Raw genomic sequence first — 15323 nt, 5'->3', positions numbered from 1 at the left:
ACGTCGCGCTCTAAACCTGCAGTGACGTCGCGCTCTAAACCTGCAGTGACGTCGCGCTCTAAACCTGCAGTGATGTCGCTCTAAACCTGCAGTGACGTCGCGCTCTAAACCTGCAGTGACGTCGCGCTCTAAACCTGCAGTGATGTCGCTCTAAACCTGCAGTGACGTCGCGCTCTAAACCTGCAGTGACGTCGCGCTCTAAACCTGCAGTGATGTCACGCTAAACCACTCCCTCCACACAGCTGCAGCATCTCTGACCTCAATACACCCCGCCCACCCCAACTGCCCGCCTGTCACACAAATGTCCTCCCTCAAACAGGAAGAGGAAACGTGTTCCTCTTAGTTGGCCGTTAGCTTATCGAGGTCGTCACGGGAGCGGTTGGCAAGGTGCGCCTGCAGGATCTCTCCAAACACACCCCTCTTCAACAGGGTGTACGCCATCGGCAGCAGCTGGCCAATCACCTTATAGAAATACTGTACACGCACACACACACGCATACACACACACACACACACACACACACACACACACACACACACACACACACACACAATCTTAAATACAGCGAAAATATACAGAAATTCAATCTAGAGAAATACTGCAAATACCCCAATGTGAGGTTGTGTATGTATGTCTGTGTGCATAGTCATGTGTGTGTGCATGGTGTTGCGCGTGTGTGTGTGTTTGTTTGTGTGCATGGTGTTTTGTGCGCGCGCGTGTGTGTGTGTGTGTGTATGGTGTTTTGCGCGTGTGTGTATATATGTGTATGTGTGTGTGGATGGTGTTGTGTGTGTGTGTGCATGGTGTTGTGCGCACGTGCGTGTGTGTGTGTGTGTGTGTGTGTGTGCGCATGGTGTTGCGCGTATGTGTGTGTAAGTGTGTGTGTGTGTGTATGTGCAAGTGTGTGTTTCTTACATGGGAGCCAAAACAGAAGAGATTGATGCCCAGTTCGTAGCCCATGCCATAATCACACTCATCGTTGGCAAACTGCACGTACGTCATCATCTCCTGGAGAGGAGCAAACGCCTTCATCCTGGCTTCATCATCCTCAGCATCTGATATCGCCTTGCAGATCTTTTTCAGGCCAGCTACAAACAGCAGAAAGAGTGAGACAGACAGACAGACAGCAGAGTGAGACAGACAGACAGACAGCCAGCCAGCAGAGTGAGGGAGACAGACAGGCAGACAGCAGAGTGAGGGAGACAGCAGGTAATACCATCACTCTCGGGTAGTTCCCGGTATCCCACACCATTCTTGTCAACAGGCACCATGATACCGGCTCCATGAAAACTCTTAGTCACCACCTGGGGAAATACAGCAAAACAAGACCCATCAGAGCCGGGTCACCAGGGCCGGGTCACCGTGGCCGGGTCACCACAACCGGGTCACCACAGCCGGATCACCAACCTAATGTAACAACAGGGCCTTGTTGTGAGAGGGTCAGGTGATAACAGCCAGGAATTGTACAGGAAATAGGACTGGAAGGAGGTTTGGACCACAGCAAGGTGCCATCAGCGAAGATGAGACACTCCACATAACAGCCACTAGCCAATCCTACATTAGCAACTGTAACTAGGTACAAAAGGCCCATGAGGGCAGCCCAACACCCCATAAAGGTAACTTGGGGTTATGATTAGATCAGGGTTAGGATTAGATCAGGGTTAGGATTAGGTGATAGGGTCAGGGTTAGGGTTAGATCAGGGTTAGGGTTAGATCAGGGTTAGGGTTAGGTGACAGGGTCAGGTTTAGGGTTAGATCAGGGTTAGGGTTAGATCAGGGTTAGGGTTGGGTGATAGGGTCAGGGTTACGATTAGATCAGGGTTAGGGTTAGGTGATAGGGTCAGGGTTACAATTAGATAAGGGTTAGGGTTAGGTGATAGGGTCAGGGTTACGATTAGATCAGGGTTAGGTGATAGGGTCAGGGTTACGATTAGATCAGGGTTAGGGTCAGGGTCACAATCTGGTTCGTACAGAGTTCTTTTAGAAAAAGGCTGAATATCGCAAATATTATTAATTATAACAAAGCTTTATAAATGTTATCAGTAGCCTAATTATAATTTATACATGTGAAAAATACAACCACAAGACACAATGTACAGTGTGAACATGTAAAAGTAAGTGTGTGTGTGTGTGTGTGTGTGTGTGTGTGTGTGTGTGTGTGTGTGTGTGTGTGTGAGCATGTGTGCGGGAGTGTGTGTGTGTGTGTGTGTACCTTCCTATCTCTCTGTTTCATGGCTTTGGTTTTCTGCTCCAGTGGCAAACCCAAACGCCCCGCCTCCTCCTTTAGCTCCGCCTCCAGGCGTAGGAGTGCTGCTTCATCTGTCTGTGCTCCTCCCTCGCTCCTCTTCCTCCTCAGGAACAGCCTGAGAAGCACACATACAGGAAGACTGGAGATAGACACATGGACCAGTGGACACCAGACTCATACGGAGATGCGTGTCCTCCTGCTGAACGTTTATACCTGACGCCTCATGACTGACGCAGGGGTCCGTCAAAAATAACACAATCACTGTGGCTCCGCCCATGCGTGGTGGCTCCGCCCATGCGCGGAGGCAGCACGATGTCGTGCACCTCTGGATTTTTGTAAATTTGCATGTTCAGCGCTTTAGCAAAATGAAGAAAGTCATGTTTGCAGGGTTCATACACCTTCACAAGGTGGAATTCAAGCACTTGTTTGGCACTTTCAAGGTCCATTTCCAATATTTTCCAGCACCTTCGGCTTAATTAAGTTACATATTTATACAAAGCCTAAAAGATTAATTAACTTTTCATCACATTATTAGAGATGGAGCTATGTTTGTTAATAGCAGGAGAAGAAGTATATTACATAAGCTTGCTGGCATATGGTACTTTGGTTAGGATTTGCTCTGGTAGTTGTATGCTACCACGCTAGCATAATTTTATTTAATGGTAGTTTATTTTCAAAACGCACAATCTTAACATCTTCACAAGGCTCATATTTGTAAACGTACAAGAGGCTCGTATTTGTAAACATAATACAAGTGAACTATTCAGTCAGATAGTTGTTTGTTGTGAAATGAAATAGTTACAATTTCAAGCATTCTCAAGTACTTTAACCAAAGCCAGGAACTCAATGTAACATAAAAATTTGTCATAAAAATGTTCCCTCCCGTGTTTTTGGGGGATATTTATTTACACAGGGTTAGGAGATACTGCAAAGAACGACACGTCCAGTATGAACGCTTCCGCCGTTCGGACAGGTTTGCGCTCAGCGTCAGACGCACAAGTATAATTCACCCTTACAGGAAACACCCTCCCACTGTCGCCCCCTGCAGGCACTTACAATACAGCAGCGAAGAGATTCTCCCCCATCTGGGTAATGGTACAACCCTTCTGTGCTTCATTCTCCCCAACAAACACCGGAACATCACCAGGGCAGTCTCTACACACACACACACACACACACACACACGCATAATTATATAACTGCATTATTTTGACTGAATTGCCCTTTCAATATTCATCATCATACTGGTTGTGTGTGTGTATCATATGTCATTATTACAATTACATTTACATTTATGATTTATGGCATTTAGCAGATGCTCTTAACCAGAGCGACTTACAAAAGTGCTATGTAGTTGCTTGGAATCTCCAAGGTAGTATAGATAGTCCTGAACACAAGGTACTCTAAGCTGGAAAAACCACTAGACGAAAGTCATATGATACCTAACAATTATGCCAAGTCATTATTATATTCATATAGTGGTTTTTCCAGCTTAGAGTACCTTGTGTTCAGGACTATCTATTCTACCTTGGAGATTCCAAGCAACTACATAGCACTTTTGTAAGTCGCTCTGGATAAGAGCGTCTGCTAAATGCCATAAATGTAAATGTAATTATTATACCTGAATATACACATCACCTGAGGAAAAAGACAGTAAGCAATTCCTATAACCTAATTATGCACAATACCTGAGAAAAAGACAGTAAGCAATACCTGTAACAAACACCTGAGGAAAGAGACGATAAAGCACAGTAGACGAAAGCATAATTATGTAAAGATTATTACAGATATATACACACACAGACACACCCACTGACTGACACACCCTGACTGACACACCCTGACTGACACACCCTGACTGACACACCCTGACTGACACACCCTCGGACTGACACACCCCCGAAACTCCTCAGTCCCCTCCCCACACCCACACACACCCACTCAAACCCAGACTGATGGTGGTACCTGAAATAGCCCATGTGATGTTGAGTGTCATCACTGCCCTTCAGGACAGTCTGCAGCTCAGGAGGGTCATAGAAATATCTCCAGTGCAGGTGGAAGACGTTCTGGGATGAGAAACAGCACAGGTGCTTCTCAGAGAGGATGTCAAACGGCCCAACCAGACGTAGCCCCAGGCTTTCCAGAAGAGCATCTATCACACACACACACCTTGTGGATTATCTGAACTCAAGTACCTTGCGGATCATCTATACTGAAGCACACTTCACTATTAGGACTAATTACCTTGAGGATTATCCGGACTAAGATTTTTGCAAAACTCCCAGAAGTGGTAGAAATCGTCTGGCATCCGCAGTTTGCACAGCTGGTCCACCTCATCCCTCACGTGTGGTGGAACACCTGACTTCACACCCACCTCATTTCCACGTGCACGTTTCACCTGTCCATTCACCTGCAAGATCACGTTAACACTGTTAAACCCTATTAGCAAAAGAATCCCAATAAAATAACTGCAGGGAGACACACGTTTCAGCTCCTGCTTGCTTGCGGTAGCATTGTTGGGCATGCTCTCTCACACACACACACACACACACTCACTCACTCACACAGAGTAGCCTATCATATGGCTGTTTTGTAGATAGCGGCTGACAAACCATGTTATATTATATTCCAGAAAGCACAGCTGACAGTTCCAACTGTTTTGCTGTTTTCTATACAGTATAACAGCCCACACCAAACATGTAATACCATAAAGTCACACAGTACAACAGCCCGCAGATCAGACCACACCAAACATGTAATACCGTAAAGTCACACAGTACAACAGCCCGCAGATCAGATCACAACAAACATGCAATACCGTAAAGTCACACAGTACAACAGTCCTCAGATCAGACCACACCAAACATGTAATACCGTAAAGTCACACAGTACAACAGCCCTCAGATCAGACCACACCAAACATGTAATACAGTACAACAGCCCACAGATCAGACCACACCAAACATGTAATATCGTAAAGCCACACAGTACAACAGCCCTCAGATCAGACCACACCAAACATGTAATACAGTACAACAGCCCGCAGATCAGACCACACCAAACATGTAATACCGTAAAGTCACACAGCACAACAGCCCGCAGATCAGACCACACCAAACATGTAATACCGTAAAGTCACACAGCACAACAGCCCACAGATCAGACCACACCAAACATGTAATACAGTACAACAGCCCGCAGATCAGACCACACCAAACATGTAATACCATAAAGTCACACAGTACAACAGCCCACAGATCAGACCACACCAAACATGTAATACCGTAAAGTCACACAGTACAACAGCCCTCAGATCAGACCACACCAAACATGTAATACAGTACAACAGCCCGCAGATCAGACCACACCAAACATGTAATACCGTAAAGTCACACAGTACAACAGCCCTCAGATCAGACCACACCAAACATGTAATACAGTACAACAGCCCTCAGATCAGACCACACCAAACATGTAATACAGTACAACAGCCCGCAGATCAGACCACACCAAACATGTAATACCGTAAAGTCACACAGTACAACAGCCCTCAGATCAGACCACACCAAACATGTAATACAGTACAACAGCCCGCAGATCAGACCACACCAAACATGTAATACCGTAAAGTCACACAGTACAACAGCCCTCAGATCAGACCACACCAAACATGTAATACAGTACAACAGCCCTCAGATCAGACCACACCAAACATGTAATACAGTACAACAGCCCGCAGATCAGACCACACCAAACATGTAATACCGTAAAGTCACACAGTACAACAGCCCTCAGATCAGAACACACCAAACATGTAATACCGTAAAGTCACACAGTACAACAGCCCTCAGATCAGACCACACCAAACATGTAATACCGTAAAGTCACACAGTACAACAGCCCTCAGATCAGACCACACCAAACATGTAATACAGTACAACAGCCCACAGATCAGACCACACCAAACATGTAATATCGTAAAGCCACACAGTACAACAGCCCTCAGATCAGACCACACCAAACATGTAATACCGTAAAGTCACACAGTACAACAGCCCTCAGATCAGACCACACCAAACATGTAATACCGTAAAGTCACACAGTACAACAGCCCTCAGATCAGACCACACCAAACATGTAATATCGTAAAGCCACACAGTACAACAGCCCTCAGATCAGACCACACCAAACATGTAATACCGTAAAGTCACACAGTACAACAGCCCTCAGATCAGACCACACCAAACATGTAATACCGTAAAGTCTGAAGCCCCCCCGAGTCTAAAGTGAGTGCCGTAAATCTGCGCCGGGTGCCGTAAAGCGGCGCTTCCCACCCGAGTTAGCTTCCCCGCTAAACGTCCAACACAACCGCCTCAACGGCGCCTCGCGGGCCTAACCCGCCTGCCGGGACTCGCACGGTGGAGCCGGTGTGTAAACACGAACCCTGAATCCCTCTACAGACGTGCGGCGCCGTCGTGTTTGTACAGACCTGTGGGGAACACTTTGATTTTCTTTTCCCGCGCCCCGCCATGTTTCTGTTCTTCTCCGCAGTCAGCGTCCCCACGTAAACGTGCTTACGTCAACGTCCTTACGTCAACGTCCTTACGTAAATAACCTCTCAGTGACGTTTGAACGAAGCGAAACGTGGTTTCCGGTTCCACTTACTGCTGGAATTTCAAAATAAAATACGAAAATAAAATCTGAGGCCAGATTAGTGTTGTTACATTCGTACAGATTTGTGCAATATACAGCAATACATAAGCGTATATAAATGTGTACTACGTGTTCCGTTGATTAGATTCTAAAGGGTAACCCTAACCCATGCATTGCTGGTTTTACCTGCTCCCACACATCAGTTCAGATTGTGTTTGTTAAATATTAGATACTTGAATCACTCTCACAAGCTAAAGCAGGACAATAGTTGATATACTGTTAATATCCTGTTGTTTATATTGTATATTTATATTGTTTTCTCGAAGCGGAAATATTTCGTAATGCAACCACAAGAGGGCTGAATAACGTCTATTTCAGTGTCTTGTTCCTAGCACCAATTCGCAGTTGACATACATTTTAGTTTCTCGAAAAATAGTACTAGTCATTAGAGTTATAATACGACATTCCTTTACTACTGGTGAAGCGTTAATTTATTACAGGTCTCAATTGCAGACAGCTATAACGTAAAATTTTATTCGGAATTAAAAGCTGCAAAATGTATTGTTTCAAGCAGCCCTGTAGCCTACCTTGAGAAGTAATTCAAAGTAAACTCCAGTATAACTGTACAATATACAGTGGTGGACGAAGTACAGCAATTATGTACTTGAGTAAAAGTACAGTTACATTGCATTGAATATTACTCAAGTAAAAGTAAAAGTATTCACCTCAATTTTTTACTTGAGTAAAAGTACAAAAGTATCTGCCTTCAAAAATACTTAAGTATTAAAAGTAAAAGTAAACACTTTTTTTTTCTTAGCGTCACATCAAAACCCCTAGGCCTACTCGATCAACAAGTGAACAACGAAACAGTGCCTTACATTTGCCTAGCAAACACAAAATACTCAAAACTATATTATATTTAAGTAAGACCAAGTGCTTTTGAAGCAACAACGCAAAAAGCATTCATTCAAGTTTCATTATTTTATTTTTCATTCATTTCGGTTGTCAAAAAACTAATAAAAAATAACAAACACCATCACAACTGATGAAAATCAATAAAAACACAACTGATAAATCATTCACTATAAACATTACATTTGATGAAGCATTACCTAAGTTTTGAAGAGGCGATACAGTATATGAAGAGGTTATACGTTGTCCACTACATGGCGGGATAGGGAAGCTTAGCAACTAGAACTGTGTGCAGCCCAACCAACTGAACTCATAATATTAAACTTGGCCAAATAATTAATAATAACTAGACATGCATTTCCTGAAGGAAATACATAGTGCTTGAAAAGAGATGCAAGTCTCTGTGTGTGTGTGTGTGTGTGTGTGTGTGTGTGTATGTAGTGTATATGGTGTATATGCTCCATCTGCCCCATCTACTCCATCTGCTCTATCTGCCCCATTTGCCCCTCTGCTCCATCTGCCCCATACGGCCCTCTGTTCTATCTGCTCCATCTACCCCTCTGCTCCATCTGTCCCTCTGCTCCATCTGCCCCCTTTGCCCCATCTGCTCTATCTGCCCCATTTGCCCCTCACCCTCATCTGCCCCTTTGCCCCATCGGCCCTTCTGCTCCATCTGCTCTATCTGCCCCTCTGCCCCTTTGACCCATCTGCCCCTCTGCTCCATCTGCTCTATCTGCCCCATTTGCCCCTCACCCTCATCTGCCCCTCTGCTCCATCTGCCACTCTGTTCCATCTGCCCCTCTGCTCTAGCTGCCCCTCTGCTCCATCTGCCCCTCTGCTCCATCTGCCCCTCTGCTCTAGCTGCCCCTCTGCTCCATCTACCCCTCTGCTCCATCTGGCCCATCTGCCCCTCTGCTCCATCTGCCCCTCTGCTACATATGCCCCATTAGCCCAATCTGCCCCTCTGCTCTAGCTGACCCTCTGCTCCATCTGCCCCATCTGCATGTATGTATGTGTGTGTGTCTGTGTGGTGTATATGTGTGTGTTTGTGTGTGTGTGTGTGTGTGTGTGTGTGTGTGTGTGTGTGTGTGTGTGTGTGTGTGTGTGTGTGAGGTAGGTGTGTGTGTGTTTGTGTGTGTGTGTGTGTGTTGTGTGTGTGTGTGTGAGTTGTGTGTGTGTGTGTGTGTGTGTGTGTGTGTGTGAGATCTGCCCCATCTGCTCCATCTGCCCCATTTGCCCCTCTCCCTTATCTGCCCCTCTGCTCTATCTGCCCCTCTGCTCTATCTGCCCCATCTGCCCCTTCTGCTCTATCTGCCCCATCTGCCCCTCTGCTCCATCTGCCCCCTCTACCCCATCTGCGCCATCTGGGTATGAGAGATGTATGTATGTGTGTGTGACTGTGTGGAGTGGCTATGAGAGAGATGCAGGTGTGTGCGCGTGTGTGTGTGGGGGAGGGGGAGAGACATTCAAATAATAACTGTCACTCTCACTGAGTGAAAAAGCCTTGTTTTAGTGATTTGCACCCTCCGAACAAACGGTCGTAGTTCGGGACCCATTTAACTTATCGCTTCACCGAAGAGATTGTGTGAGAGAGGACCCCTTGCTGATGATTGTCATATATTTTGGTGTGGTTTGACCCTAAAATGACTGATTTATGACAAGTTAAACACACACAAAAATCTCAACAAAGCTGATTCTGATTCTCATACATTTATATGGGGGCCAATGGGGCAGTTTTCTGTGTCTGGTGCCAAACAAATGCTCATAACTCTAAAACTAATCGATCAAATGATTAGATATCTCGGCGTGCCAGAGAGGACAAGTTTCTCTCCCATTTAAAATTTAAATGGAGCTTCTAGGTCAAGGTGTCAGGATTTTACAGCAGTTTATCCAAGAAAGTTTTGACCATTTTTTATGCCATCTCACACTCTAACTTAGAGTGAAGATTTGAAATCTGAACATTCCACCATTCATTTTAATAGGGCCATTTTTCACTTTTAAACTCAATTCTATTAAAATCTATAACTCTAATCGACTCCAAAAACGGATAGCACACCACACAGAGCCGAGACCTTCGAAACGCAGTTCGAACGGAGTCTGTACGTTAAGCGGTTCGGGCCGCATTAATCGCAGAAATTTTGGAGAAGAATAATAAGAAGAAGAAGAAGAAGAAGAAGAAGAATAAGAAGAAGAAGTATGAGGAATATCAAAATAGTGCTTTTCAAGCACTATAATTATTATACCAGTTAGTTCTGACCCTACAATGCGATTGGCTGAGAGGCGATCACTGTAACCGAAGCTCTCCATGTATTACTCCGCCACATACAGGTAACCTAGCAACGCAGCAGCGTTTACAGGCCAAACAGCGCAACTATAAACAAGCAGCAACATTATCAAAATGAATTACAGGGAGTTCGTTAAATCTATTGGCTTCGAAAGCATTTGTTTCGATCTGAAACTGGAGGATGAAGCTATAAATGACCAGCCTGATTCCTCCAATGAGCCAAGGTTTGTCACGCTTACAAACAATGATTTGGATGAGCTGGAAATGCAGAGAAACGAAGTTAATATCGTAAAACAAACGTCCTTAATGTATTTACATCCTGGTTATAGAGCAACGACATTGCAGTCGATTTTAGTATTAACTAAAATGAAATGAATCAGCTTTTACGACGTTTTATGGATCCGTCAGAAACGTGAAGGGAGAGTTATATAGCATCAGCAGCGTCGTTGGTTTAAGAGCTGGACTGAACAGATACCTGAACGAACCTCCAATCAGCCGTGGATGGTCAATAATTGTTGTACTTTATTTTTAATAAATACAATTTCATCAACAGTTGTTTTTGTGTATATTTACCTCTATAATATTTATTGGGTAAGGCTGTTCCAGTGTTGTGTAAGTTTAGCAGCGAGCCATTGAATGGAACTATTTTAACTGGCGGAGTGTTTTTAACCAAACAGGTCGTATTTTCTCGTCCTCTTTAACTCAAAATCTTTCAATAAACAGCGATAATTGAACTGTGGTATAATCGCAATAATACACTCGAGGTTCGTGCTATAACGTGTAATATTGGCACTGCTGTGCTGATCTACGACCGCAGCACAGCAGTGCCAATATTACCCGTTATAGCACGAACCTCGAGTGTATTATTGCGTAATTAATATAATAATAATTATTTTTATATTTTTGCTTCGCTTCGCTCATATTTGTTTGCCTTTGCCTCCCTCATAGGAATGAATTGCGACGTTCGCTTCGCTTGGCCAAATTCGCGTGTATGTGTCCCCGGCTTTAACGTTTGATGTGGGAGTCTCCTGTGTTAAACTGGCGCTTAGCATCTACACAGATTGCAATTTGGGTACTAGCACATTGCTTTGGATAAAAGCATCTGTTAAAAGTTGTGTATTTCAATGTGATTAACCAGGGTATATAAACCACCCTGTTGCTAGTACTCATCTAATGGCGAACTTACCTCGATGTGTTTTTTCAAGTTTGACGGCGAGTTCATAAATGATGACAGCGATATGTTATTCGGAATGCAGAGGAGACACTTGAAGGAATACGAATCATTTTTCTTTTCGAGGAATTTAAACTATTGGGCTAAATAAAGAGCCAGGGGTGTTGGGGAAAGCCATCTGTTGCAGCCACGTCAGATCCTCAGCCAATTAGCGTACAAATCTTAAACTCTTACTGAGCGCTGATTGGTTATAGTCTTTTATTAAGCGTTGATTTAAAAATAGAAAAGGAACGAGATGTTTCTGTAAATGTAACGAAGTGAAAAGTAAAAACTTTCGCTTTGAAATGTAGTGAAGTAAAAGTGTAAAGTCTTACCAAATAAAAGTACTTGAGTAAAGTACAGATACATGGAAATGTTACTTAAGTACAGTAACGAATTACATTTACTTCGTTACTGTCCACCACTGACAATATATAATACAATCACACTTATGAATGACAATCTACATTAACAATCAAATTTATTTAGGGGAAGCCTATTTAAGAAGATTCTAATGTTATCGCCTAATTATATATTTCTAAGACTTTTTAAAGTGTATTTTAAAATGATGTATTTTTAAATAAAACTGCAAGTATAGGGTTAGGGTTAGAATAAACCATATGAAATCCACACGCTGGCTTCTGAAAATGCGACGCAAGTAGGATTCAGCTTTTCATAAACACGTGTCGTTATCATGAGCATGTCAACCTCGAAGAGTAGATGGCGCTCTGTGTTCACTGCTGTGTTCACCGCTGCATTCACCGCTGTGTTCACCCACCGCTGGACATCAGAAGGGTTGTTTACAGTTTTTCTCAGTCGGTTTGGTTCATTTCTCAGATCAGAATTTAAATTCTCAAAACTGTTCATTCATTCTCCACATCTCCTTGTCACTTGTGCACATCATAATTGTATTTCTCCTTGTGTTTAACATTTTGCAAATGCTTTTGTACATTTTGCAAATGGACAATGACAACTGTATGTTGGTTTTTACATTATCAGTTGTTTATGTCATCTGCCAATCTCATTCCTGATTAACTCTGCAAATTTCTATTTCCGTGGTCCGCAACCAACGGACCACGTAGAGGGGTAAGACTGTGGTGTAGAGGGATAAGACCGTGTGGTGTAGAGGGGTAAGACTGTGGTGTAGAGGGGTAAGACTGTGGTGTAGAGGGGTAAGACTGTGGTGGAGAGGCGTAAGACTGTGGTGTAGAGGGGTAAGACTGTGTGGTGTAGAGGGATAAATCTGTGTGGTGTAGAGGGGTAAGACTGTGATATAGAGGGGTAAGACTGTGTTGTAGAGGGGTAAGACTGTGGTGTAGAGGGGTAAGACTGTGTGGTGTAGATGGGTAAGACTGTGTGGTGTAGAGGGGTAAGACTGTGTGGTTTAGAGGGGTAAGACTATATGATGTAGATGGGTAAGACTGTGTGGTGTAGAGGGGTAAGACTGTGGTGTAGAGGGGTAAGACTATATGATGTAGAGGGGTAAGACTGTGTGGTGTAAGGCTGAAGGGACAAACAGTGAAATAAGGGCAACAATTGTGGACCATGTTTTACATGTAAGTCATGGTCTTACAATGGCTGAAGCTGGTCGTTGGGTGCAGCTGAATATTGGAAGAACAACTGTGTCTTCAGTCATTCAAACATTTCATAGAGAAAACATGTATGTACTGTAAATGTGCTCTCTGCTGTAATGCTGCACATTGACATAAATTCCGATGTTATTCAATTTTTTATTTTGCATTTTTGCAAATCTTATACGATTTAGTATATCAAGACTAGCTCTGTATGCTTAGGTTGTTTTGAATGTGTAAAATAAGTTTTTCATTTTGCAGTTTTTCCAGTCCGTTGTCTGTCTTTTCTGAATTTCAATCAGATTTGTTTTTGTCAACAAATTGCAGTGTAAACATTACAGTCAAACAATATTGCTGTACAAATTTGATTCCACTCCAATTTCTTGCTATCAGTCTCCCACATACAGTCATGTGTTACTTTGTGTTCCGTGTACCGGTAAGTTTGTATGTGTGCAATATGTATTTGATATACCACAGAATGTGCTGCATTCTTGAAATCAAATGCTTAGCTAGTTTCCATCAGAATATACAGTCTGCACTGACTGTGACTTATAGTTGCACTGACAACATGACTAAGTATTTTGACTGCCTTGTTCATAGGCAATGGCACACAGAGTAGATACTCTGATGGCACTGACAAATTGACTGACCTAAAAATTTGCTTTTGGGGCAAAAACAAAGAATTTTGAGTGAAGTATTTGCATTTGCAGGTATTTCATTGAGTTTTGCTGTTTGCACTAATTGTTTTGAGAAATGCACTAGTTGTGATGCCAATGTAAAGCATGATGTGAGAAATGAACCAAACCGACTGAGAAAAACTGTCAGTTCCAGTCATTGGCCTGTTTAAGCTCTTGTCTGTGAAGTTTAGTTGTACATCTTTAGAAAAAACTCAGTATTCGAGTATGTTATGTAAATAAACTGTTCTCGAAAACTTTTATTTTGAAGGTCATTCCAGCTGAGTTTATGCCGCTGCGTCCTGACGTCGGCGCTGCGTCGTGACGTCACCGCGCGTGTGTCAGTGTCGGGCTGCTTGATTGTATGTAGACTAGCAGCCATAGCTAACAAATGAAGCAGGGTCGGTGGCGGCTGTTCGTCTGATTTACGGTTCGTCGGACGCTGGAAAAGAGTTCTGCAGACCTGTGTGGGCCGGTGTTGAATTTACGGAACCACTAGGACACCAGCACAAGAAGACTTTGACCAGCTGAGCTTACGAGGACGCGCCGTATCAGAGCGACGGACCCGCGGTCCCCACATCGGACCCGCCCGCAGCTCGGACTGCACTCCGACACCACGGTACCGAGTCCACAGAACTGAGGGGGTGTTAGTCTGATAATACCGTCTAACGCTGAGTGGTGTCAGTCTGATAATACCGTCAAACACTGAGTGGTGTCAGTCTGATAATACCGTCAAACACTGAGTGGTGTCAGTCTGATAATACCGTCAAACACTGAGTGGTGTTAATCTGATAATACTGTCAAACACAGAGTGGTGTCAGTCTGATAATACTGTCAAACACTGAGTGGTGTTAATCTGATAATACTGTCAAACACTGAGTGGTGTCAGTCTGATAATACCGTCAAACACTGAGTGGTGTTAATCTGATAATACTGTCAAACACTGAGTGGTGTTAATCTGATAATACTGTCAAACACTGAGTGGTGTCAGTCTGATAATACTGTCAAACACTGAGTGGTGTTAATCTAATAAGACTGTCAAACACTGAGTGGTGTTAGTCTGATAATACCATCAAACACTGAGTGGTGTTAGTCTGATAATACCATCAAACACTGAGTGGTGTTAGTCTGATAATACTGTCAAACACTGAGTAGTGTTAGTCTGATCATACCGGCCAACACTGTGTGGTGTTAGTCTGATCATATTGTCAAACTTGTGGGGAAACCAGCCAGCTTGATTGCTAATGTACTGGGTAACAACATATAAATGAAATATGTAACTAGCTAGCACGTTTAATTTATTTAACATGCCTATTGCAGCTTCATGCTTACACTTGTTGCCAAAAGTTTGATTTTGACTCGCCTGAAAGCCACAGAGCATGTTGGAGGTGTGTTTGTGTAGCTATATAGGTTAGCTTGACGGGTGGCTAGCACCCACTTGTATGTTATTCTATATGTCCTAGGGTAATTGTAATTGTACACATTAATCACAGTGTTTGGTGAACAGCTGTATGGCTTTGTGAATTGACAGTAACAATTTCTGCCCTTTTCTGACATTTAGCTAATACTGTAACACTCACAAGTTTGGGAAGTGCACAGTGTCATCACGACCTGTGTAGGCGATATCAACTCTTGACGGTATCGTAGCTCTTGTGTGGGGATACGTGTAGCTGTCAGCCTTAGCTGGCAATCTTCAATTATTTTGTGAAATGGAACTAGCGTGAATCCTGCTGCTCAAATTGCTCGTTTTCTTTTAAGGTCCATCAGTTT

General features: G+C 43.5%; 1 protein-coding gene across 8 annotated transcripts in view; it reads right to left on the bottom strand.

Annotated features, from left to right (window-relative positions):
* The window catches only part of hpf1 (histone PARylation factor 1), a 12530-nt gene extending 969 nt beyond the window's left edge, over positions 1-11561 (bottom strand). The window contains exons 1-8 of one of the 8 annotated variants that reach the window (XM_077012872.1): positions 11285-11561; positions 4494-4659; positions 4215-4401; positions 3306-3404; positions 2214-2364; positions 1218-1305; positions 917-1089; positions 1-474 (exon numbers count right to left, since the gene is read on the bottom strand). The exon at positions 1-474 is cut by the window's left edge and continues 969 nt beyond it. In XM_077012872.1, coding sequence (XP_076868987.1) covers positions 340-474; positions 917-1089; positions 1218-1305; positions 2214-2364; positions 3306-3404; positions 4215-4401; positions 4494-4659; positions 11285-11320 — 1035 coding nt within the window. In that variant the 5' untranslated portion in view covers positions 11321-11561 and the 3' untranslated portion in view covers positions 1-339. Of the gene's footprint in view, positions 475-916; positions 1090-1217; positions 1306-2213; positions 2365-3305; positions 3405-4214; positions 4402-4493; positions 4660-4861; positions 4978-5011; positions 5037-5123; positions 5147-6738; positions 6856-11284 lie in introns of those variants that run through there. The other 7 variants (XM_077012916.1, XM_077012864.1, XM_077012888.1 and 4 more) reach the window with 7 other exon arrangements.
* Positions 11562-15323: the final 3762 nt, after the last annotated feature.

Source organism: Brachyhypopomus gauderio, chromosome 1 (genome assembly GCF_052324685.1).
Source record: "Brachyhypopomus gauderio isolate BG-103 chromosome 1, BGAUD_0.2, whole genome shotgun sequence".
In the NCBI taxonomy this organism is placed as follows: domain Eukaryota; kingdom Metazoa; phylum Chordata; class Actinopteri; order Gymnotiformes; family Hypopomidae; genus Brachyhypopomus; species Brachyhypopomus gauderio.
The sequence above is the reverse complement of the archived record's forward strand: the minus strand, read 5'-3'. Positions and strand labels throughout refer to the sequence as shown.